Here is a 27284-nt window from a genome sequence, read left to right as displayed (position 1 = left end):
ATATATCCACACTTGTTACTTTTAAATTATTTTTAACTGAACACGGATAAATGTCAATTTGTTAGGACATATTTTCTGCCGGTGCTCGAGCCTAACTACTGAATTACATTTCAGTTTTACAACGTGGAAATTGTAGTTTTCACTAAATTTAACTTTTTCATTTGAGACCTGTAAGACACACTAAAGTTTAATATGTAACCGCATAATATTAAAATATTTTCTGAAAGTTTTCAAACATTTAATATCAAAAAGGAAACGTTTTTTGATTTCTTTCAAAGCTCTATACGTGTAAAATACAATAAATGAATTATTTTCTAGACAAATTATAACAAACAGGAAATAATGTAATTAGTTTTCATTCAAAAGAAGTAAAATAATTTAAAGTAAGATTTAAAACAAAAATCAAACATTGTGGTAGCTTTGTGTTTCACTACAAGCAAATCAAACATGGTGTAATTTTCTATGAATACATTAATCTTACTTTTTTTTCACCCTTACTGGGCTGCATATCAGAATGCCCAACGTTCGACCCCGTGAAATGCCGCCGAATAGACTCCATACTGTCAGCTATACTATAATTAGCTATGGGCATATTATAAAAGTGACAATCATAGCCACTATTCGGCAAAGAGTATGCCTCTAAGGTACGGGTGCTACTTACAGGTTGTCCTCCATATGGTCCGCAGTTCAAACTTAGGTACGACTAAGCCTGAACCTTGGGTATCTCTGACCAAGCAGTTTAGACAATCTGTTGTATAAGATGCTATTCAGACTGAGAATACCAAATACTTGTCACTCCCATATACTTTGCTTTGAACTCGAATGAAAAATACGGAATCAGCAAGTTAATTATGTTTAACAAAGAAATGGTTGAAAAACATAATTAAGGCATATTTAAACAAATGCAGAAAGAATTATACTAGTGAAAAGTAATGAAAGCGGTGATTGAAATTCAATTCAAATCGATTTTATTATTACAACGTTTAACGATAATTAGGAATTCTCTTAACATTATGAAAATAAAATGAATTTGAAGTGAGTTTAACCAATCGTTTGGTTATTCTTGACTTGATAATTTTTTCAACAATATGACTATTTATTCAGCTTATTTTACATTTCAATATATATATTTTTTACTAATATTTTTACTCTAATTGAAAATATTTGGCTATACTTACAGAAAAATGAGCAAAAAAATATTTTAACATTTACCTTTCTAGACGTTAAATAATTACAAAATTTCAAAGCATCCTCGTTGTTAGGCTTGAGGACTCATAACACTGAGATATAGCTCATTATGAAACTTTGCGATTAACAAGAAAAAGAAAACTTAAAAATATTCAGTACTGGAAATTACGTTTTTAAGTCATGGTCCTGAAAAAGCCCCGAATTTTCACTTTCGGTATATCAAGAAGTAATTGGCTTAAAAATTAAAAAGCCAAAATATAAAATAAGCCTGGTTCTCGGAATTATATTTCTTATCGGCGGCCATAGTGAATCTATTACCTTACAAATCTCGCTCCTGTTGTAGTTTCTACTGATGAGCGAGTTTGATGAACAAAACTTCCAGGAAAGTACGAGTTCAATACTATTTGGTAAGATTCGAAAATCTTGAAATCTGTTTAAATCCAGGATCACATTCTTCTTCAATATACATAGTTATTAAATCTCTAAATGCTTGGTTTAAGGCATATACAATTAATAAATCATTGATATATAATTCACATTCTCGGAAATATTATTATATTCTTGAAACATTACTTTCATGAATATCGTGCCACTTCAGCTGGACATGGCCTAGGGTTAGCATCTTGGGGTACGGATAACAAGATCGAAGATTCGAGACGTGATATAGCTCTACTTGGAACAGTAGGTGAGTTATGAAAGTGACAATCAATCCCATTATTCGGTTCAAAGATTCTAACAAAGTCCTTGGAACGTAATGTATTGTTGGTTTAATGCTTTCAGTAATATGAAATTTGGTTTGGCTGTATCTAAACCATAGAAGTATTTGACCTGGTCCCTTAGTTCACGTATGCGTAAGGTCATGTTCATGTGGAAAAATTCAATTCCAAACAATTTGCCTATTGTATTCAGATAATGCATTGGACGATTCGGTTTGTTTTAAATATTCATGGAAAGCTATACAAGGGCTACTTGTGTTAGCCGTCCATAAGTTAGAACTAATAAGTCTTGATTAGATGTAACTCTTCAACAGCTCTATCATCACCACTTCTAATCGATTAGTAAAATTTTCCGTTACACTTATAACGCATACAGAGCCCCACGTGCGGAGTGACATGTTTTTAGGCAACGAACTTGTGAGGCTTCCGCGCTCTTGTTACAAACTTTTCTTAAAATGATTTTCATTGGTTGTTTTTAAAACTAGATTCTAATCGTCTCCTTTAGCTGTGTGGCTGGCTTAAATGTCCTTTTTTAAACCCAGTAAGATGGCTTGGGTGTGTCTGTTGCAAGCATAGATAAATTTTGTACAGAGGACAAAAAAGAAAGAAAAAAAGCCGAGAATTACAACTGTTCTGTGCCTCATGTCACAAGATGCCATTTGGAAGATTTCTGAGCATTTTGCTACAAATATTTGTAGTTTTTCAAAAATTTTATACCCAAACAAATAAAATAGCTAATAGTATAAAAAAAAATATTTTTTCAAAATCTTCAAGTTAGGCATGGCCTCCTTTTCTTCCTATGAAGAGCAGCCACTGATTTGAATTCCACCCTGGCTGTTGGCGAGGCCTTTCTCACAATACTAGAGTTCACGAGGCTAGCTGGGTTATAATATACGATGATGTGATTAAAATTATTATTAGTTTCACTGTGCTAATATATTACACATATTTCTACAAAACGTGATGATCCGCTGACTAACGCGTTCTGCATTCTAAAATTTTTGTGAATTACTGATACAGATGGCGGTATAACCGCAATCATCCTGTTGAGCTCATACACGGTATATTTGAAAAGACATTATACGTCTTCTCACTGGAAACTTGTAATGGTTAAAAAAAATGATTTAAATTATTGTCAGTCTTAATGTGACATTATATCGCACATGAATACTAAAGGTTTGCATCCATAACGTCTGTATTTCAGCTACATTTGTAAATATGATGTGGCTTTGTACAACAAAAAATTTACAGTCTTGGAAATATAAAATATCTCGAGCATTACTTTAAAACTGTCCCAAATTTTCGTTTATTTTGGATTTATGTGTAGGAAGTTTCATACACCTATTAACAAAAGTCCTAGTCAATAAGAGCAATAAATACGATGACTTGAGACCACGAAATGAATGGTGGACCAATCAGAAACATTGATGTTTGTTGCGGAATGCTGTATTAAAAAAAACACTCAGTAATACTTTACAATTCAAATATAACAATACATAAAATACCAGATGAAATAGAAAGGAATCGTATAAATTATACTACAAGTTAAGACCTTTACATTGTTTTGAGACGAAAAAAAACATTAGCATCTTTTCAAAATAACATGTACGTATGGAAAAGCTACAAAGGCTATCTGTCGCTGTCCTTAATTTTTCATTATTAACCAGAAGGAAGACAGACACCCTATCATTCACGTTAAGGGATGAAATGTCAATTTTACAACCCAACCTTAAAGTCCTTTATAAACTACTAAAAGTGACTTAAAACCACACATAATTTCAATTACAGAATAAAGCCTAGTCTCAATAAAGGGCATGTAGCTAAGATATCAGTTGCATCTCTTGCAATTAAAAAAAAAATTGTATTTTCAAATATTTACGTTTGTGTTGAATTTCACTTATTAACTACGGTACAAAGCTAACAACTTAAGCAAACTGTATTAAAAAAAACAACTTGGAAATATAACAAAAATAAACATTTATGTTAAGTTCTCACCACAACTGAGTGTTTTAGCAATCTGTTTTTTTTTAAACTACTTTGGATAAATGTACACATTCTTTACCATAAAATATTAAATGCACTTTAGTTAGTTTTAAAAAACTGGACAAAAATATTGTGTTCTGTGTAGAAAAACTAGTTTTGAATTTTATAGCAGATTTAAAACCTATGTATCATGTATGTATGTCAAGGAATGATTTGTTTTACAGTACTTAAGTAAAAAATGTACACTAAAGTTTGATTTTTTAGGGAGGGGGGTAATTGTTTATACAAATTATAGTCCAATAAAATACACACCCATTGTGTTCATGAATTAACTGATTAATTCCTACCGAGTAAGTAATGTCAAGAAACAAGAATGGGTGATTTCAATTAATATTTTACCTTTTCCTTAATGGTAAATGTTATTACAATAGCAAGTAAAAAAAAAAACTGAGGCTCTAAGACAAAGTTTTGGATCAGCATGGTGGTGTTTCAAGATGAACATTCTTTCATAAGGCACAGTAAAGTTAAATGAGTATTTTCAATGAAATAAAAAATCAAGTAACTATGTTGACTGTACTTTACTATACAAAAGTTCAATTAATGTTTTAGGTCATTTCATTCCACCATTGTTGACTCTATCTAGAAGAATCACAAACACAAATGTCCACAAACCACGTTGAAACAGCTTATATAAACTATATACAATAAAATGTATGGAAAAAAAAAGTCATTTTGCTAGAGGATTGGCATGAATAATCACACTGTTTAGTCGAGTGTCATGTAGTGGCCGATATGTCTTTGGATTAACCAGTAATTTTTCTAATTCATCCAATGTGTCTAATCCATCAATCACCCTAAGTAAGAGTAAGGAATATTCAAGTAAAAAAAAAGTCAACCTGTGATAACAGAACAAAGTTCACAGATCTTACATCATACTCAAAAATATGATTCAGTTTCAAAGACAATTTCTATTTTTCATCAATTAATTAAAACTAAGCAGATAAACAATTATCAGATTATTTTCAGTTTTAATTAAGCAGATTTTCAGTTTTGAAAAACATTCTATCACACACACAATCCAAATTTTATCGGTCCACATCACACAGATTAAAAGTTACAAATCTAAAGTTCACATACTAGTCTACATTGTCCCTCTACTTGTATATCAGAAAGAAGAATATCCCAATTGACAGACAACAACAAAACAAATGAAAACAGGTCTTAATCAATAAATAAAGGCTAATCCAATGCTGAATTAAGTGGATCATATGAATACACTTTACTTTATATACTTGTACAACAGTATCTAGTGCACAACGGATTTACCAAACAGTGAGGTGAGCAGTATTATGCTGTTTCGAAAATTTTCCAAAATGCACTATGTATCAAAAAAAAAAAAGTAAAAACTACTGACATACTTTTAATTTTGTCAAAAGTAAGCAAAATTCACAATTTTCCCATAGTGATCAGAGGTTTAAATTTTTAAAGTCTAAATCAACTACTGTATATTATATTTGTGATTGAAGAAAGGAACACAATTGTGAATAAAAATATAGGCAACAAACAAGCAGTTAATTTCAAGTTGAGGGTCAATATTTTATCTGACTTTCAATGTCTGTGTTGGCAAAAGAAAAAAAAAAAAGAACCACAAGATAAGTTTGAAGTTCCAGAAAAAATTACCTGAATGTATACATGGGATTTAAATAAGTAACACTGTTAAATGTAAAAAAAAAATCAAATACTTTTATTCCATTGAAACAAAAACATCCTGATATTTGTTCCATGGCAAAGACCTAATACTAAGATGCTCTGAGAAAGTTAACTGAAAAAGTTACACTGTTGAACATCCATAAACAGTCACAAGCCTAGAAGACAAAAAATTCATAGTGGAAAACAAATTTGGTTCAAATTAGTGACAGTTCCACTTAAGAAATAACAATATTTATTACATTTACTAAAATATAAACAATTTTTTAAGAAGTTAAAAAAAGTTGTTGAGATGTCAGAGAAAATCATTCAAATCATGGAGAAGCTTTCTTTCGTAACAATGAGAGATGGAAAAATAATTCAGCATAGTTGAAGTTTGGTATCATTAAATGTAACACTTTAAATAATTAATAATTAAAAATGAAATATAAGACTAATTAAGTTACCTACCAGTAATTATATACTTCAAATCATATCATTTTGCTTGATATAGGTGAGGAAAAAAAATGTAACCCAGTAGTTTATCCTACCTACCAAAATTTGTATTCTTCAAATGTAGATAAGACTGGCTTTTGTAGGTCAAGGGTGGGCAATCTGTGCTAATCCATTAGCTACCCTAAAGGGTCACAAGACCCCCCTTTATCAGTCACGCACCAAAAATTATACATCTTAGTAAAAATGACCTATATGTCAAGCTTATTTTAGGGTGTAGGGAGGGGTGGGGGAGAATATGGGTTATTCACTACTGTTATGGGTGTTGAGAAACAATGAATCAATAGTCTAAATTTTACCTACCAAAAATCTTATACTTCAAATCTGGTTGAGGATGCTCACTTGAAATGATGAAAAACTGTGAATTATAGTTTTACTTTCAGGTACCCAAAATTTTATACTTAAAACCTAGATGAGGATGCTTGTTGTAGGGGATGAAAAACTTGATTTATTAGTTTAACTTACCTGCCAAAAATTGTATACTTCAAATCTAGATGAGGCTGCTTGCTGTATGGGATGAAAAACTTGATTTATTAGTTTAACTTACCTGCCAAAAATTGTATACTTCAAATCTAGATGAGGCTGCTTGCCATAGGTAATGAAAAACTGTGACCCATTTGTGTTTGGACCATTATTTGCCATTGAAATAATTCCTCTGGTATTATGCTGTGGAATAACATCCACATTAGATTTAAATAAAAAATATTATTATAAACACTATTGAACAATCGTATAATGATAAGAAATACATTTGATCTTGCAAAATACAGCAACACTATGATTTGTACAAAATATGGAACTTCCACCTTTAGACTGAAATTTTGTGAGTATTTTAGAAAGTTACCGTCAGATTCAGCAACTATCATTATGATATGTACACTTTTTGCAGGTCATCTTTAATCAAATATCCACAATTTGAAGTTTTTTTTTGTGGAGTTGGTTTCAGATATTCACACAAAGCTACAAAAGAGCCAACTCTGTAATTTTGAGCTGATAGACTAAAGAGAAGGCAGCTAAGTCTCAACAGCTCCAACCACCATCTCCTGGGCTACTCTAATCAAATAGTGAGATTTAACTGTCATTCTTGTAATGTACCCAAGGCCTCAAAGTGTGGATGACGATTTTGTCTTTTGGGCTAAGTGTCATGGCCCTTGGAGTCACAAGTCCAAAACACTAACCAATAGGCCAGGCCCAACCTACATTGAAGGAATGCCAAAATTTGCTTAATATTAAACATTAAAAATAATACAACATTATTAGTTGCACAATAAATAAGATTAATTAAAAACAGGGCACAGCTCCAAAATGAGAGAGACTTGCATGTTTCAGTGGCATCCTAAACCAACATCATTCAGAATAATAAAGTTAGAACTGACTTGTATAGCTACACCACCTCCAATTTATATTATTTGTATTACGTCCAGGAACATCGAGAGCCAACACGGGCCCCGGGGCAAACATCCTCACCAGGCCCCCTTTCTCTCTCTCTTTTTTAACATTTTCAAGAATTTATTAAAAAGAAGATCCTAAATTAGGACAGCAACGAGCTCATAAACCAGACAAAATCATAGCAGCAGCCGTTTCCACCTAATAGTATAAGCATAAAAAACATTAATAAAGTAACAACAAATATCTATTAAATCTATAAAGTAACAAATACGTATTAATTATTACTCAAATTATTATTTCAGTCGTTTTTAATGTATCAAGCGCCTATATGCAAAGAAAAGCCAAATACTATGGTTTTTATCATTAAATGAAGATATAGCCTAAAGATGCTTTGCAGGCTTTACAGGATGACCAGGTTTCATTCGCCCAGGCACCTGGGCAGGAACTCACAATCTATTTGTAGAAAGGTTAACACTGGGCTTCTACTAAAGCACACTTCAGGGACTCAAATGCTTTCTCACATTCCTCACTCCATCTGAAGAGTGTCTCCATTTTAATGAGATCTAGTAATGGTGAGATGCTCTTGGAGAAGTTGGCCACAAATGATCAGTAATATGATGTGAAACTAAGGAAATTGAATACTTTTCATTTGGTCAGAGGTTTAGACCAATCTTACATTGCTGATATTTCAGCAAGATCCATGGGGCATATCCACAATATGACAGAGGAATTCCACTTCCCTAAACATGAACACACATTTTCCTGGTTTCAGTTTCAAGCCTGCCTTTTTTATCAACTAGAATACCAATTTCATTTCAGGTTGTCAGCCACAGACCTGAACATGTGACCATTGGCACATATCAAACACTTTTCCTAATGCATTCCCTTTGGTGCAAGCTCCATTAGCCCCTCAAAAGTGGTAGGAATGTTACACAGAACAAATAGCATGACATAAAACACATACAAGCTACTTCTTCCAATGAAAGCAGTGTTAGGTCTGGTCACTCATCTAGTTTGTCTTGCCAGGTCTAATGTATGGAACCACCAGGTCCCTTCCAATGCATCCAGGCAACCCCTTGTTTGTGGTGCTTGGAAGACATCAATTGCAAGTTACCATGTTAACCCATCTAAATACATAACCTGAACATATCTTCTAGGTAATCACCAGTGGAGATGAAAAAGCACTCTTGGAAGGCTATACTTCAGAGATAGCTACATCCCTAGTGCTCCAGGTTATTTCTTCAGACATTTGTCACCTGTATTTATGTGATGTTTTGTGATTGTTGTTTGATCCAATCAGCAATCTAGTGCCACAAATATATCAGAATATTCCACCAACAAGTCACTGGATTGCTGCCACTGTGTTGAGTGTAAATTGTTGGCACAGTCTTCAACTAGCTACCTCACATGTGTTGGTAACCATGTATTTACTTTCAGACAAACCCAGAATGGGTTCTATAGCCACATGACATAGCACCGATGCACAAGGCTTTGTCAGTAGCAAACCACAGAATACTACTTGTGAGCATGTAGGGTACTGTTAATACCTCTACCACATATACTAATAAAGTTTACTTTTCATTGATGTCAAATCAGTCGAAATTGGATAATTGTTCCATGGAATATCAGTTCACAGGTTGAGTGGTGGTGGTTTTGTTCAGAGCAAGTGATACCTCAAGAGATCCCATTATTCCACTAGATAAATAAGAGGACTCACATAGGGGATAATACTGAAAAAAAAAAAGGAGGAATTTTCTATCATCTGCATAAGGTCCTACACTAGCCAGTTGTAAAGGCGGGCACACACCTGGTACTGTTATTGTTTTCCCTGAAGAAAGCCTGGAAGGTGACATACACAGAGTGGCTATTGAAATGGGGTCTTTCATAAGACTGTTTTGGTAGTATTAATCTATATGGTTGGCCCAAAAATAGATATACAGTTGCATATGTTGAATCTACTGAATTGTTTTGAGTTGCAGAAGCTATTGAGTTGCATATGTTGAGTCTATTAAATTGATTTTAGGTGATAAGAAGATAATGGCTGGTAACCTGACTAATGACCAATGGAAGAGGCAGGAAGACTCCAGATTTGTGAACAGCAACAGGTTTCAATTTGAACACTTGTGGGATTAAATTTCCTATACTTTTATGTCATGTGTAAAGTACAATTAAATAAATTATCAACTGTATATTTCAATTCAATTACCTTAAATACATTATCAATTATCAACTGTATACCTAATTTTGGGCCACCCTGTATATAAATACTACTGAAGCAGTCTTACAAAAGACCCCATTTCAAGAGCAAGCACTATGCATGGCTTAAAAAAGTATTTCCTGTGAAGCAACACTAGCCATGTGATGGCTTCCATTGTCTCCATAATACACAGACTGAATAAAGTTGTTGCAAGAACTGTAATTAAATAAAAAAAAATTACCAACTCACCTCCCGAGAGCCTCTGTGAACAGTGAAGAATGGTAACTGAAGGAAGATAAAACCCATGGATGTTTGAAACTGTATATGCGGAGTAAGTAATGTGACACAAATGTGTAGTCACACATCCTTGCCTGTAATCTCATACAGAGGGTATTAATGGCTAGAGGCAAGAGAAGCCATGAGATGACAAATATCATGGAAGGAGATACGAAAAATAAGAAAAGTGTCATGATTCATAAAAGAAAAAACTAGCTAGAAGAGGTGTATAACCTAACCAGTCAAAGTGGAAGGAGATAAACTACTGGAGGGAGAACAACAAACAGCTCAAACCTGGGTAAATGAGATAATTTGAGTCAGAATGATCGTACAGGGAAAGTAGATTGACTGGATTTGAGGAAACATCTAATTGTTCTAACAGAAGGGACGATTAAGAAATAATAAGTAGATATAAAAACAATTGATTAAGTTCATCCAAAAATGGGGTAGCCTTGGCTCGAGGAATAAAAACATGTAGTTGTGAATCCTGGATCCAAGATCAGAATAGAAAAACTGGTGCTCAGTGATAGTAAGTTGGCTAGGTACACATGTATGTCTAATGTACATGGGCCTAGGTCACTGATGTAATGATGAAATGCAAAACAACGTAAATAAAACCCACAAGTTGAGTTAAAACAATGAGAAAAAGTACTGTCAAAGTGGCCTTATCACAACTACTGGAACAATGTCTAAAATTTACAAACATGATTAAATGGAAAAACTCAAATTTAAGATAATTTGAATTAAAGTTCTAACTGAAACTTTTAAACTTTGGTATCATTCTTTATCATAATCAAGAAAATAAAAGGAAGAAAGATTACTCTACAAATTTAACAAAAGTTTAAAATAACAAGTACAAAAATTTCATTAATTCTTAAGAAAAAAACAACATGCCTCAACAAAGCAGTGGCAAGTAAAATAATCAGCCTTTGTTGTAATACTAGAGCTCAAGGTGTTTACTGCCTATAGATGTTATGTCACCCTCCTAATGGTGAAGAGCTATAGTCTAATGATAATTATATCATAGGCTGGTGCAGTTCACATTAATATATGTAGGGGGTGGGAGTTTTGTTCAAGGCTTGTGGTATGTCAGTTCACAATTACATATTTTAATCCATTTACACACCTACAACATACTCGAAAGCATGAAGCCTTTGTATTTTTGCTTTAAAAATAAATCTCTTTTATGGAAGCAATGATGTAACTGAGGGTTGAGCAAACATTTAGATCCAATGAAAGAAAAGCTTAAACCTACTGAAGGTGGTTTATTATAGTTAACTAACTAGACCTGATGAAGGGCTCTGATTAATTAAGAATATAGAAGTATTACAGATAACAGGTATTTACAAACAACCGATCTAAGTTGAGAACATGCAATTTATAACAAACATTTTGCCAAATTCAGATAATGAATTTGAGCGTCTCCCATTTCAACAGAAAATCATACATGCTGCATTTTTCATATTTCTTTTTACCTTTAACTCATCCCTAAATTCATCTTCAAACTTAGTGCCCCAGATGCTTTGTCCTCCTTTCCCTGTTCCTATATCAAAGATATATACCACAAAGATCATTTTTTACAATCATTATTCTTCAATATTTTGTGTTTATTCACATATAGTAATGATAATATTCCAAAATGCACAATATTTATTCATGACAAATTAAAGAAAGAAAATGACAGCAATTGATTTATATCATTCCTTTGAAAGGTTAGTATACGGCAAGGAGTAAATGATTCAAAAACTAGTTTTCCTTACTATTTCCTACGTGAATAATACAAACTATTTATATGAAATTTTAACATGTTATAAAACATTTTCTATTAAAGTTTCCTGATAAGCATTTGTACAACACATAAGATTCTTGTTTTATATTGTGACAGGGAAAGAAGCGAAAGAAACAAGAATATTCTTGAAAAACTACGCTTACGTGACTTTATTGTGAGAGATAGAGTCCAATAACATTACATAAAAATAATGAAATATATTCTTTTAATGTAGTAAAATTCTATCATGAAGAAAATGAGATAGCCTCTTAAGCCATTGGCTAACTAAATGAATAAGGGTCCAAAATACAACTGCTACTCTACTCAGATGTGAAATATCATAAACAGTTAAACTTTTTTGGCTGGTAAGATCAAACAATATTCTAAGTTTACAATACTGTTCATGATATTATAAAACCGTTTCTAGATACAGATTGCTTTATTTATCACATAATTATACTTTTATTTTTAATGTATTTCTAAACAATACGCTTATGGTAAAATAATTGATTCTCAATTAATTCTTTAGAACAAGTAGCTTGAGAATGAACTTAGATCACGCACAAATTTATTCCACACAATAAAAAGTCTTTCCATTCATGAGGTCTTTTTTCATAACAAAGCTAACATAAGTATTCCCAGTAATCCCTTAAATAACTAACATTTATTAGAAGCTTATTTTCTTAAAACATATGTAAATGTTTATAATTAAGGTACTATGAAGCCAACCCCTTGAAGGTTCAATGGTGTCCACATATTTCCTTAAAATCAAACAGATGATGATGTATTGAACATAAAACAACTAGACAGTAACTAATCATATCGTGTGTAATAGAAATCAAAACAGCTTGATCAAATTTATGTATATTTTCAGGAATTCAAATATAAAAAAAAACTTATTCATCTCAAAGTAATCCCAATCTAAATTAAGCTTACTTTTAGTTTCACCTCTTTGACATCTACTGGAGTTTTGTATGTATAATACACAACAATTTGTAAGCATAATGAAAAATGTAATACATACTACATGTTTTAAGAGAGCATTGGTCTGTCTTCTTCAGCTATACATACAAATCTCCTAGAGTAATGTGCTTCCCTATACAAATCTACTGGAGTTGCAATGTTGTTTTGAATGCTAAACTGAAACTGTATCCAAACACTAAATTTCATTAGCTAACAACTTCTGAATCAATCAAACCAACATATACATATTCCTGTAGTTTTTTTTAATTGAATCTTTCCTAATTTATCTAAGGCATTCCCTATTAGCTAGTGTTAATATTCCAGAAACATCCTAGATTAGCAAATATTTATGTTAATCATTAACACCACAATAATGCCACCTAACAGTCAAAAGTTGTGGTAATTACAAAAAAAAAATCAACAAATTATATTCCTGGAAAATACAATATTTTGATCTGCTTCGGTAATAAGCAAGCAAGCATAAGAACTTTTGTGAAGTTTCAAAGTCCCCTCTAGCAGTAATAGAAAGTTCTCTACAGACAATAAGGAAACTCTGAAGATATTTCAGTGTTGATTAGTCAAGGAACCAGTGCCATGAAAATCAATTTATCTTTTTCTGAAGCTGAAAGAGAAATCCAAATTATTTAGATAAATACATCCCTGGATAGTATAAAATGGGTAGCAGTACAAAAATGTGAGGTCAGGGCAATTTTATAAGGGTTCAAATGTACAAACCTGTGTATGAAGGCCCTATGGCTTTTGTGGCCATTAAATCTATTTATTTTCCAAATGTAAATTAAAACAAGAAATTGAATTTGAAAGCTTAAAATTTAAAAGTTTAATCCATTTTTAATAAAAGAGTAATATGGAGATACAGTTATGGAGAAAATGATTTCATGTGATCCTCATAAGTATGTAGTAACTGTGTCAAAAGAGATCATTTGTGAAATCTGACCTCCAGTTATCTTGTCATTTGCAAGTCCACTGTTTATTCATTTGTGGTATTTTCCATAAACACAATGAATTATTTTTCAAAACAGGTATACAAAATTTCACAAAAGATAATAAAAATAACTCTTTTTAAATCACATTTTGCAAAAAGAATGTTCCAAGTTTATTTATATTCATCAAATTGCATCATTTTGCATTATAACAGCAACTAAAACAGAATCTTGGAAAACCTACAAATCAAAAGCTTAAAAACATATGAGATAACCATCCAGAAGCAATGACTGAAGGTCCTGATATTAAAATAAACCCAAAGAGACGACAAATCCTAACAGACTATAGTAAGTGTGTCAAGTATCCAAAAAGAGGGCTTTCTCATCAAACAGGTTAGCCTGATTCTATCAGGAGGTTTGTAGCTGCAACAAGAGCAAGTAATAACGAAGGTTACTGTCATATCAAAACTGATCTTGAAGGAGAGGATTTAAATGCAGAGCATATAAAATAGTACAAATCATATTACTCTTCATAGCACTAATAATATAAATTAATGACTTGCAAGAAAGGTGATACCACACTTTTAGGAGGTGAGAATCAGTGACTAACTGGCACCCAAGTTTATTTTGCCAAGACCATAAACAAAAGGGAGAATACAAGACTTTTTTTAGTATCAAGGGAGTGCCACAAAACAGATTCATGAGACATTCATGAAAGCAACACACATGTGAAATGATAAAACTATCAAAAGACATTTGCATGGAGAAGATCTTATATCAAGCAAAGTGAGGTATCATACTGGTTGTACAAAAGGTCTACTTGTGTTCTTAAAGCCTCTTCAGCAACCAGCTCTGGTCCAAGAAAATTCAGTATCTTACATTCTGATTGAGAAATTAGAAACCAGATATTCAACTGAGAAGTGAGCATTTCAGATGTTATACTTGCTCGAGTTATTTCAAGAACTTTTGATCCAAAGTGGCACTGATAAATCTAGAGCAGATAAAGTATAAAACATAGAATCTTAAAATGTGATTATTAACCAATACAAGAGGAAAGTATTTTTTTAACAGCAGCACCAGAACAAGTTTAAATTGGTTTGTAGCTCTGAAATTAATATAGCTGAGCTAATAAATAATCAAACACAGAATCAACTTCAAAATGTTATATCCTAACAAAATGCTCATTTAGATCTATGTAACTAGAATGAAATAGATTCTAATTCTGACTATGAACTGGAATAGATAATTTTGATGACAAAATGGGATGTGGTTAGACATTTTGTTGAAACTATCATTATTCATGAGGAATACTTATAATTTATAGTCAATGTTCCACTACAAGTAGTGTTCCTTCAGGGGGCTTTCCACACCAAGCATTCCTCAGAGCAGAGAGCTTGACAATTATTTGATTGATGTTGTGCATCTACTCAAATTGGCTGATTTTAATGAATAAATCCCCCCGTATACATAGAATATTATATCAGTCAGCTAGTTACACTATCATGTCAGCCTAAAACTATTGGAAGGTTTTACTCCCCCATCTTTCAGTTTTCTTTCTAATTAACTTGACCCTTGATAGTTAGATATCTTAGTTCAAGGAATTGAAAGCATGAAGACAGATGAACTTTGCTTTCCTACACAGGGTAAGCATGTACTACATAATGATGTGTCGACCAATATCTATAATATTTTCCCTTTCAGCTTGTGAAATACATGGAACTAATTTCTAGAGCCCTCTTTCATTATCGGCTCCCCAACTAGATTAAATTGCATATATTTTTGTGTTATAGTGGAACTATATATATATATATACATATATAGATGTTAAAATAATTCTTTAAATTATTTCTATCTCATACATACTTTATATATAGGCACAGCTAGAGAGAAAGAAACAGAGATGTTTGACAACAGTTTGTCTATAACAGATTACTGAAACTGGTATGTGTTACCTTAGTAAACACTAATTTGGAGAAAAATGTTCACATAGATCAAAATAAAGAAAGATTAATCACCATACAAAAAAATTATAAAATTCAATATTTATTGCACTTATTAAATTTCTTTCAGTATCTGAAATAAAACCCTAATATTGTTTTTATAAGTGGCTAAATAAAGTCTTGTAAATGTTAAATCAAATAAATGGGTTTTTAAAAAAAAATCTATATGTACCTGCATCTAAAAATACAAATAATATCAATAGTATTTTCGAATATTTATTTCCATGAATGTGAGCACTGGTTTTGGTTTGAAATTATAATCCTAACAAATTGAAAAATATTAAGATTACTTCTACAGATTATACTGTTTACAGTAGTCTTACAGTAACAATAATAAATGACTGAAAGACTTTAACAATTTTATATTTGGACTTCATTCATGTACGTTTATTTTTCTGTCTTCTGGTACAAGTTAGTTGTGTAGATATGAGAATCATATGTTTATTCTGACATTAATAAAGTGTGTAGTTAAGTTACCCTGGTGTGTGTGTGTGTGTGTGTGTGACTTAGACACCAATGTGTTTAATATCTAAAATATATATATTATCATCCTATATAAGAATTTTCCAAACTCTTCTAAAGTATACCAAATTAGTTTAATTCTAGAATTACCAATGGGATTCAGACCACATCAGCATTTTACACACTAATTACTCCTATGTTTCTCTATGTACTTTACATAGAAAATGTGATTTTATCTAATTTACTGGGGGGAAAGTTCTTTTACACTGTATTGAAACAGGCAAAAATGTGAAATTCCTAAATATTATGCACCATGTGGCCACCATCAGAAGTAATTAATGGTATAAAAATGGATCAAAAATTTAGGAGTTAATGATTCATTTTTGTCAAAAACATTAAAATTCAGAATTTAGGATGAAAGGATAAACGGCTCATTTTAAATAGTTATGATAAATGAATATACAATATTGTAACTTATGAAAACCACTATGCATACTAATGATAACAAGTAGACTTAAAGTCATGAATACAAAATTACTGAAGTGACTTAAAACTTACATTTTCAATGCTCCCATTCTACAGTACTTGGCACTTACTGTGCCCCTATGTTAGTGTGAGTTGTTAAAGCATCTTACTAGCAAGTACTAGAGGTATAACCCTGTAGTTCAGTTGGTAAAGAACTCAAACTTGTAGTGCAAATGCTCCAAGGTTCAAATCCTGTATGCAGAAGAGGTAGAAATTGAAATTACCACAGAAAATTTGGCATCTAATGTGGTACAATCCCATGAACTTGAGTTAAGGTCAAGGACACACCTTGTTTATAAGAGGGAAATAGTCTGGCAGTTTGAATTATTAGAAAGGGTCTTACTAGAAATCATTAGAGGGTTAAATATGTAGCTCAGTTGGCGAGTTTTCGTGAAAAGAATGAGATTAGAAGACATGTTTTTAATCCTGTCCAGACCAGGGAGGTATCATGTGATTAGAAATGTAGACACTTTCTATTGGACACATATATAAACACAACTTTTGTGTTTGTTATTATTGTTCATATTTTTCCTAAAGCAATTATTTCTTTTAAAAAATTTTTTGTACGTAACAACATTAAGCAGTTTCATTTAAGTGCAGAATACTGTGTTATGAATTTCTTTGTTACTAGTACATACACATTTTATTGGCCTTCATGCATTTTACTATAATTGTGATTTAATGGGGCAGGGGACCCAATGTTCCTTGTGCCCCTTAATTCACTTTTGCTTATGCCTATCCCTTTAATATAATATGATTCCACATATTGTAAGTAAATAGCTTTTATTGAATTTTACTACAACTTTGTGAATGAGTGGGGCAGGAGTACCAATTTTCTTTGTGATAAGACCATAAGAATTCTTAATCCACATCTGCTTGTGGCTATCCCTTTAATATAGCATTTTATACATAACAAGTAAACAACATTTACTGAACTGTGTTAAAACGTTCTGACATGTCACACAAATTTAAAGATAATATTTTACATTACTTGTTAAGTTACGAGGTTAGGGTGGAATTTCATGTCCTTATGAAAATGACTACTGGTTGTTATTATAAATTGTAAATTTATATTCTCAAAACTGAAACAGTGGAGTTTTAAATATTAAAGACTGCTCTTTAACTCGCTTTATAAATAACAATTCTAAGCACACTGGTAGCTATCCACACACATTTTCTAACACCAGTTCTGTCAAACCTGTGTAATATGACCACTCAGTCTAGTCAGTTGGTGGTACATTGTACGTGAAGATTTTCTACCACTAGCAATGGCTGCAGATCCTCTTTAAGACGTATCTGTATGGATTTTTATTTCATAGCCAGAAAGAAACAATTTTTAACCTAAGATGGCAATTCATCTGGGTGGCTAATGACATAGAGATATGATAAATCTGGTCAGAAGTGACACGCAAAAGATTCTTCTCCTGTAATGATAATCCATTATAGGCAATGTGAATCAACTTACAAAGCCACCATGTTAGAGTAATGGGAGATAAAAGGATTCCAATGAATGAACAATTGATTCCTACTACCTTGAAATGAGTTAGTACGAGCCACATAACACTTGAGGGCCTTAACAGGACATAACAAACGATTAGGATCAGAGCAGTCATAAAGGTGAGAAATGACTGGCAAATGAATTGGTGAGAAGGATCTTTCCCCTTCCCTAGCTGCCAAAGTCTTTGCAAGAAAAGACCTGTCGAGGTAAAGCAGGACAAATGTGGAATGATAAAGAGTCCAATGCACATGGATTGCAAACAACTCTGACCAACGACGTTCACAAGACAACAACAACTAAAAATACAATTTAAGAGAAAACTGAACCAAAGAATATGAAGCTAAGGGCTCAAAGGGAAGATGAGAAAATTCATGTAAAACAACTGTAAAATCCCAGTTTGGTAATTGAAAAGGTAGTTTGAGTCAAAGAATACAAAAGGATTTCAGTAGACCTGATAGTACTGAGGATTCAAAACCTTCCGATATTTAGAATACCAAAAAATAGTAGATAAGGATGCCGTATATAAAGCCACCATAGATGAAGCAAGACCTCTCTCAAATACCCAAGTCAGAAAATGGGATATGGTAGATACTTTAGGAAGAAGAGGGTTTAAATTCCATTTAACACACCAGTGATGATAAGTATTCCTTTTTCATTGATAAATGGCAGTGATTGGCCTATGGAGATATTTAGTTAAATACAGAGAAACCTTAGAAGTTAAACCCTTATGTCGGACAAAGAACCGCATAACTTCCAAGCATGAAGATTGAGTTTCCAAATACCTGGGTGTAGAATGAATGATCGGGGTTGTCTCAACAGAGACTGCCAGTGTGTAAGAGGTAGACATGGATATTCCCACAGAAATCGAAGAAGCATAAACCATATTTGAGCTGGCCAATATGGGGCAACTAAGAGAACTCAACACAGAGTGGAATGAACAATAGTCAGAACCAGGGGCAATAGCCAAATTGGGGGAAAAGCATACAGATGTAAACCTGTCCAGACTTGACTGAACGCATCTATTTCCAATGCATGAGGATGAGGTATCAGAGACCAAAACAACTGCAGTTGAGAATTCCATTCATTTGCAAAGGCATCAATTGTTGAAGACCCGAACTGAGAGCAAATCCACTGAAAAAATTTGCGATGTAGCATCCATTCCATCAGAAGAATCCGGTTGGTTTGAGAAAAGTGATCTGCAATTAAATTCATCACTCCTGGAACATGACATGCTAAAAGACTGAAATGATGGGAATGAGCCCAGTAGAGAAAATCCAATGTACAAAAACAAAGGTCTCGAAAATGTGTGTGCCTCATTGACGAGAAGCCTGAGAAACCACTGTAGAATTGCCAGAAAGTATAATGACAATTTTTCCCCTCAAGAGAGACAGATCTTGAACCATAGCCCAGTGTACTGCAAGGAGTTCAAGAACGTTGATATGAAGGGTAGACTCGCCTTCTGTCCAAATACCCTGGAACTCCTGACCTTGATGATAAGCTCCACATCCCTAAAGAGATGAATCAGTGAACAGAGGGATCTCAGAATGAGGTGGTGCAATGGGTACCTCAACAGTAGTGTTGTTCTAATCCAACCATCATTCTCAATCAATGATGTTGCTGCTGAGTTATGAGACAGGATGATCCAAAGGGTCAGAATGCATGATCCATTGATCACGCAGTGACCACTGAAGGGACTTCGTATGTGCTCATCCCAAAGAAATAAGAGGTTTGAGAGATACCCATATCCCCAAAAGAAAGAGAACCATCCATGCAGTAGGAAAAGGAGACATAAGTAAAGGCCTAATAGCTCTTTACATGGCTTGTAACCTGATAGGGGTTGGTTGAGCTCAACTTAAGTGAGTACTGAAAAACACACTGAGATGGACAAGATATTGTGTCAGTGACAGAACAGATTTCACCAGTATAATAAGGAAGACTGCTTTTGTGTCTTCTGAAAAGAGAATCTGAGAGTGTTGTTCTGCTAATTGATGGGATGGTGCCAGAAGAAGCCATATAATGATATGTGCACAGACCCAAGGAATGCAGATGACAAGGAAAAGCTCAAACAACTCTGCAGAAGACATAAGGTGCTGATGGAAGACCAAAAGGTAGAGCCCTGAATTGCAATATCTGACCCTTGTGCACAAATCTGAGAAACATCTGGGAAGATTCCACCATGGGAATATGGAGATAAGCAATATCAAACTTGATCATCCAGAACCCTAGCACAAAGTGCCACTGTAGGTTGAGACAAAATTCCATAATAAAGTGAGGATGATCTAAAAATTGGTTGAGTCGAGACAGATCGATGACTGGACCCTAATCTCCTGTCTTCTTGGGTACAACGAATAAACAGGAATAAAATTTTGAAAGAACTAGATCGACCCTCTCTACTGCCTTTTTGACTTACAATTCTCCTATGGCCTGGGAACAAAGCTCTACTCACCATGGCTCTGTTGGAGGCAAAAAGGCAACAGGTTGAGCAGATAATGGTGGAGGTGATGTAAATTTAATGACCAACCCTGAAGCCAGAACATAAAGTACCCATGGATCTCTGGTGAAAGAGCTCCAGATGTCCAGAAAGTGATGCAATCATGCTCCCACTGCTCCCCCACTCACGGGATAGTCACCAACACAGTTGTTGATGGTCCATTAGAGTTGAAGTTCCTTGAGAATACAAATGGACTCTATTATGGGAACCAATAGACCTGGGAACTGAAAAAGGAGGTCAGGAAACACTACAAGCCGACACTCCCAAATTAGTGCTAGAAAGGAGAGAAGCTAATGATGATAAAGAAGGATGTAAATGAGCTGAATCAATTCACGATTCTAACATCTCTGGAACTCTGGCAAACCACATGGGATGGAAAAAAGGAACTTCCTGTAACTCCCCGAGGGCAGAAAACGGTGAACAAACATTTTCTAACAAGACATCTCTACCAAATAAATCCCAATAACAAACTAGCTAAGACACCAGAAAAAGAACTGAAGAAGACAATCTGACTGAAGTAGACATCAGCAAAGTCCTCAACTTGTCCTTAAATTGCTGAGGGGAAAGTTTATAGGCTTCCAACAAAAGTTGGATTGAAGATAAATACCTCAGGACAGTAGTAAGAGCAAGACAAATCTGAGAAAACTGGGATCTGATCAAAGTGATCAAAGGTTCCAATCTAGAACCTTACAGGTCCATTAGGGGGTCCATCCTGGTGGTGATAAGCCAAAGCATGCTGTTAGGATAAACATGGGGGACAAGACATAGCTATCCCATCATGTAACTGAGCAACAAATATACCAGCATGAACAGCAATAACAGGAGGAGGAGGAAAAACCAAATAGTCACTTGCCATCTTTTCTACCAACAAGGAGGGAGTAGAGTCAAATGCAATAAGAGAAACCCCCAAAAACCTCACAAACCCAAGTAATCCACTGAAGCAAAGGAGCTGGAGTTGGCTGATGAAGAGAATCCTCTGTTTAGTTCGACCTAGTAAAAGAAGGAGCCGGAATAGCGAGTCTAAATTCTCTACAGCTGATCCCAAGTCATTTGTAAAAACTGCCTCAGAACCCCCTGGAGAGACACCCTCTGTCCACATATATGTCTCCATCTCACAACGGGTCATATCATGGACAGCCTCGACTGAGTGTGACCCCTCCCCTGGCCGTTGACAAACATCAGATAGCAGAGATGGAAGGCAAGACATCTGGTTGGGCTGTGTAGTAGAAACATTAACTCTGGAATTCATACCAGTCTGCATTTTTATTTTATTTTTTATATTAATCTATAAATATAAGCAAAGATATAACTGCAGTAGCACCAACTACATCCAAAGTCGCAACGTAAATTGTGAATAATCACAACTGTTTATAGAAACTTGTGCCAAACGCTTTGTTGAAAAAAAAAGGGATTATGTTATCTTAATGAGGTGCTTATATACTGTACCTAGGTAGGAGGCGCATTGAATTTGGTGGAGAAATTTGCAAATTAGAATTTGACAAGGGCATTTAAGTGGAATATAAAAGACTAGAGCAAGCATTTTCAATGCTTGGATGGGCAAAGAGTGGAAACCCTGGAGATTAAGAAATAGCTATAGTGTCAGTGGATGTAAGTATGTTTTGGAAGTGTCATTTTTAACTATTGTATTCACCAACTAGTAAGGTTTGGTTCTTGAAAAGACATTCAATCTACCAGGACTAGAAATCTAGCCAATGTGTGTTGAGGAACTCCTGTGAGTTTCATATTTTTAAGGTAAATCAATCTACATAGATAACATGAAAATCATCATAACAGATTTTTAATACATTTGTGCTACAGTAATGAGCATAAAAATGGTATAGAATACAAGAAAATAATTACAACAGCCTTAGCCTACAGGTCTAGATCTATAGTTAATTTTAATGGTTGATTAAAATGTTTTCAGGCATAAATTAATGAGTCTAATAACTTATATATTTTGTAACATTATGCTATTTTCAGCACATACGTTTTTCAAACCTCATTAAAAGCATTATTATACAATACCAGTTGGGTCACCTGTCTGCACCATAAATCCTTTAATATTCCTATGAAACAAGCATCCATTGTAATAGCCACTGGCACAGAGGGCTAAGAAATTCTAGAGTAAGAACAAAATAATCAGGTTACCTATTTTGAATACATTCTGACAACGTCACAACTCAGTTTAAATGCATCTTAATAGCTGTTCATAGCAGAATACAAACAAGCAATAAATGGTATGTATTTTACTTGCATATTATAATCTTGTCTGTATGAATAGAAACTATATTTCAGTGTCTTTTACATGTTCACACATTGGCAATTACAGATAAAGTTTACTACAAGTACCATTGCAATCTTTGCACATGTTATATAAATGCTAAAACACATAGAGTTTATTGAATGTACAAAACATTCCCTAACATTTATTACAATTAAAGCTATGGTTCCTGAATGTGACATACAAAATATTTTAAGTATGAGCTACTTTCCTGGAAAAAATTCATTTTTTTTTTTTGCCATTATGTCAGACCTGTAATTTATGTCAATACTAGACAAGGAAAACTTCCATCATGTAAGAGTAGGTCACTCCAATGCAATGTTTATGGAAGAGATGGATGGGGTCAAGACCATAAGACATCAAAATTTGTTTTCAGAAACTTCAGAATAAGTATTTTTCAGATCTTTCTGAAATTCTTTCTCATTTTATCTAAATGCATTTTTAACAGCAAGTGAAAATTATGAATGTATCAACAGCCTCTATTCCTAGTGAAAATCTGAAAAAATAAAACCTAGACAGTTTGAAGTTTAAAAGAGATGACACATTGTTTAGATAAACAAACTAAGGAACATCTGTTGACTGTATGTATAAACAGACTAAACTTAAATCATTAAATAATGTAGAAATGAGTAGATGTATAGTACTTAACCACTGATTCATCACAACCATTTTGCTGGTCCACGACAGAACATTCATATAAAAATCAAAATGTTTATTTGTTGTATTTGCATTTATTCACATGTTATTATGTATTATGAACAGTACTTGTTAGATGGAATTGGAAATGCCGTTTCTGTAAAATCTCTATCAGATTTATTCTGAATTATGTATCAAACACTGGAGAAAAACATTCTTATTCTTAACTGTAATTTCACTGAAATAATATATATCATGCACAAAACCAGATAAGTAACATTTATCAAGTATATTTTGTACAGAAATGTAATAATAGATCATCAAGGAGCTTTAATTTCATTCATATACAAGTATAGACTATCAAAATCCAAAATAAAACCCAACTTTTTTAGCTCATTTCCAAAAAAAAGGTCTACACAGAAGAGGTTAATTGTAATTTCTATTAATCAATTACTTTATATGACACTAACCAATATAATTGATGGTCATAGGTACTGGAGTACATCTATTTATCAAGTGAACTGCCCAGCTCTAATGAAGATACACAGCTAATTTAGTTCATGAACAAATGCTGATTAACTGACCTTGTGAATATAGCAATAGTCAGGAGTTTTTTACTAGTGACAGCTATTGAAGAGAGAGAAATCACAAAATGGTTATGTCCTTCAACTCATAACTCATCCATGTACTCATTAGACTTCAAAAAATACCTGAAACTTTAAGCATATATATCAGGAAAGACAAAGAGGTATCATTATGGCTTGGTTCCAAATGCTGAATTAATAGTCTCCTTTATCCCCAATGCTTTTTCATTCTCTGATGAGCAAAGAATGCTGTATTCTTTATTGCAAGGTGTCCCATTACACACATTATTGTAGATAAATACTTTTAATATAAAGTTGAGAGTTAAAAACAACTTTCTGAAAACTTTGTAGAAATGTAGATTTTGAAATATTAAATATATTTTTCTTTATTTGAAAACTTAGAGAACCCATAAACAGCAAGGCTATTGTTAGAAGTAATGTAGGTACAATAAACACTGGTGCTTTGGTGGTGTTCACTTTTGTAAGTATTTCTTCAAGATCTTGCAAATAGGTTTCAGGAAAAATGGTTCTTGAGATAATTTTTGATGTTATCAAGTTCCAGACAAACTGAAAAAAGCCAGATCTGTACTTATTAATTTAAAAGTTTTATGGACCAACACAAAAATTAAAGTCTTCTTGAAAACAAAAGATATGTAACTTCTGTATTTAAAATATAAACAAATAGTTGGTTTATTATAATAAGACACTGATAAATTTGTCTCATAATTTAAAATTTTATGGCCCAAAAATAATTATACAAAATATTTTTCTTCTTAAACATTAAGTTAACATTTTAATGTTTTTCAATTAAATATAATAAAAACTTCCAAGTATGACATTTATGTTTGAAGAGTACAAATGAATCACAAACATACCTTTTAAATAGAATCAATTTAAAATCACCTGAATACTGCTGCAACCATTTCTCATGATAACTGAGAAAAATGTTAGATAAGAAAGGGTTAATCTAGACCCCATTGTTTCACATTGCAAATAAAGGGGATTTTATTAATTAGACATTTGGTACCAAGCCTTAATGATACATCTTGCATTTTTTTACAATGTACTTATCATCATCTTACCTCACAAGTTTTTGGGCATTGTTCACAAAAGAGCTCAATCTTCATGTCTCCTACATCAGTGCGGAGGGTAACCGCCTGTTTCATAAATAAAAGGTGGTTTTATGCTAATAGTATCTGACAATTTACACCCTATTAATAGCTTCTTTTAGTTAAGTCAAAACACATACAAGCACAATGTCCTTCTAAAAGTATTCATACAGAGGTAATTGTCCTAATACAGCATTTGTGTGGTATTCATTCTGAATAACTTTCACTATTAGTTTTCTGTGAGGCATGTTATTAACTGAATACAAATGAGATCAGACCATTGGACTGACTCCATATTTAAAAAGTAATGTTGACTATAATTCTGAATTTATGAAATGTATCTTCATGAAGTGTGGTAAGCTTTTTGTAATAAGTGCTAGTCTATTGTACACAAAAAATCAGATGTGGTAATAAAGTTTTGTACTTGACACATGTCTGTGAAATTGCAAAGTCAGTCTGACTTATTGACGTTTATGTGAAGAATAAAAACACTTTTGTTTATTGTACAGTTTGCAAATTGAATTTGTACAACTTCTACATCCATCAAAGTACATATCTGAAGTGTTTCTTTTTTTATTATCCCTGTACATTGTATCTGGTATTTTCTCTACTCTAGCATGAACTGTTGTGAAATCAACAATGCAAGGTAACATAAAGTTGATAATTCTAACATCAAATTCATAATACTATGTTGAATGGCACCTTGTAATTGTACAAGATTGAGGCATGCACACTTTGATCCCACCACACAAGATAATACGGATTACCAGGTTCTAAATATTGTCTAGTGCAACTAGTCTTCATTGTTGTTTCCAAAGATCATTCTAGATTATTAAAATCTGAGTTCTAGTCAGGTCATTTCAAGCACAGGGCACAGGTATAATATTTGCCACAAAAGTTTTTGTGTTTTATAACACTAAGACTAAGAGTAAAAGTAAACATTATCTTGATGGAATAGCATATTGGTCTACAGCCCAAAGCACTCCATCATATAATATAGTATGAATAGTATTAGTACTACCTTATACTGTTGTTATATTGGTTAGTACTCAATTATATCATTAGCACTATATTATAGTTTTAACGGGAGTAACGACTAGCAATCATGTTAATACTACTACAAGTAGTACCACTACAACTTACAAGTATTGAAGTGAAATTAGCTGTAATATAATTATATAGCATCAAATAATACCACGAAGTTAACAACAACAAAAAAACCCAACTAAACTATCTTAAATTATAAATATTAAAAACAATATCTTTATAAATATCTATATGCAATGAGTGATTACCATTCTCAGCTATTATTGCTCGTTTTGTTTAAATTTAAAGCAAACCGCAAATCGACCAAATGTTTTAGCGCCACCTTACGGTGAATTTTGTGTGTGTGGTGTATGTATGTTCCATTTGATGACAGCACCTGTTTTATTAGTTCACTGTATTCTTTTCTTCCAATAAAGGATAGATATACAACAAAGATGGTGACGCGAATGGGAATAAATTTGCAGTAAAAAAAAAGGGAGGACATTCTAGCTCTATAGAAAAGGATGTGGTTTCTTTTAAGCAGATGTCGTCTTCAAGGAAAGTATCAAAAAGCCATTTTAATTGTTGAAATCTTTGAGAACTGACCCATAATTTATTTGAAGAATTTTGAAAATCTAGCACATGGTTATGTTTGCCCATTAAACATCGGCTTGTAGGTGTGACTACTAAGTGTATGAATATTTTGTTGACATTCTGATAGTTGCTTTTCATTATGGCTCTGGTAAGGAATATTCTCAATACTATTAGTGAATTTCACTCTGAGAAGGAATAGTGGGCTAATTGTAAAAGAAGTCTGGATGAAAATATTGTTATGTCTCTGGTCGTTAGTTAATTTCCCGTATAATGTTTTTTCGGATGAAATTTTAGCGACACAAGTCCTTTTTTAAATAAAACTAGTTTATTCTTTCTCAATTCAACTTTGCAATACACTTAATTTCCACAGTCACCTTAACTTAAACACACGCTATAATTTACAACGAACGATTCACGCATTTTCTCACTACCGCGCTTGACTCAATTGTCCGTCTATA

General features: G+C 33.1%; 1 protein-coding gene across 4 annotated transcripts; it reads right to left on the bottom strand.

Annotated features, from left to right (window-relative positions):
• Positions 1-1095: 1095 nt before the first annotated feature.
• Positions 1096-26557, bottom strand: LOC106459738 (peptidyl-prolyl cis-trans isomerase-like 3). Of its 4 annotated transcripts, none has more exons than XM_013919392.2 (6): positions 26502-26557; positions 25180-25254; positions 22622-22715; positions 11424-11491; positions 6634-6752; positions 1096-4741 (listed from the first exon to the last, which is right to left on the bottom strand). In XM_013919392.2, the coding sequence occupies exons 1-6, from the start codon at positions 26502-26504 to the stop codon at positions 4615-4617; spliced, it is 486 nt and encodes a 161-aa protein (XP_013774846.1). In that variant the 5' UTR covers positions 26505-26557; the 3' UTR covers positions 1096-4614. The 4 variants fall into 4 exon arrangements, with proteins under 4 accessions (XP_013774846.1, XP_022241980.1, XP_022241981.1 ...); XM_022386272.1 differs by having other exon boundaries at positions 22634-22715; XM_022386273.1 differs by lacking the exon at positions 26502-26557 and adding an exon at positions 26228-26247.
• Positions 26558-27284: the final 727 nt, after the last annotated feature.

Source organism: Limulus polyphemus, unplaced genomic scaffold (assembly GCF_000517525.1).
Source record: "Limulus polyphemus unplaced genomic scaffold, Limulus_polyphemus-2.1.2 Scaffold655, whole genome shotgun sequence".
Lineage (NCBI taxonomy): Eukaryota > Metazoa > Arthropoda > Merostomata > Xiphosura > Limulidae > Limulus > Limulus polyphemus.
This window is presented reverse-complemented; position numbering and strand designations above follow the sequence as displayed.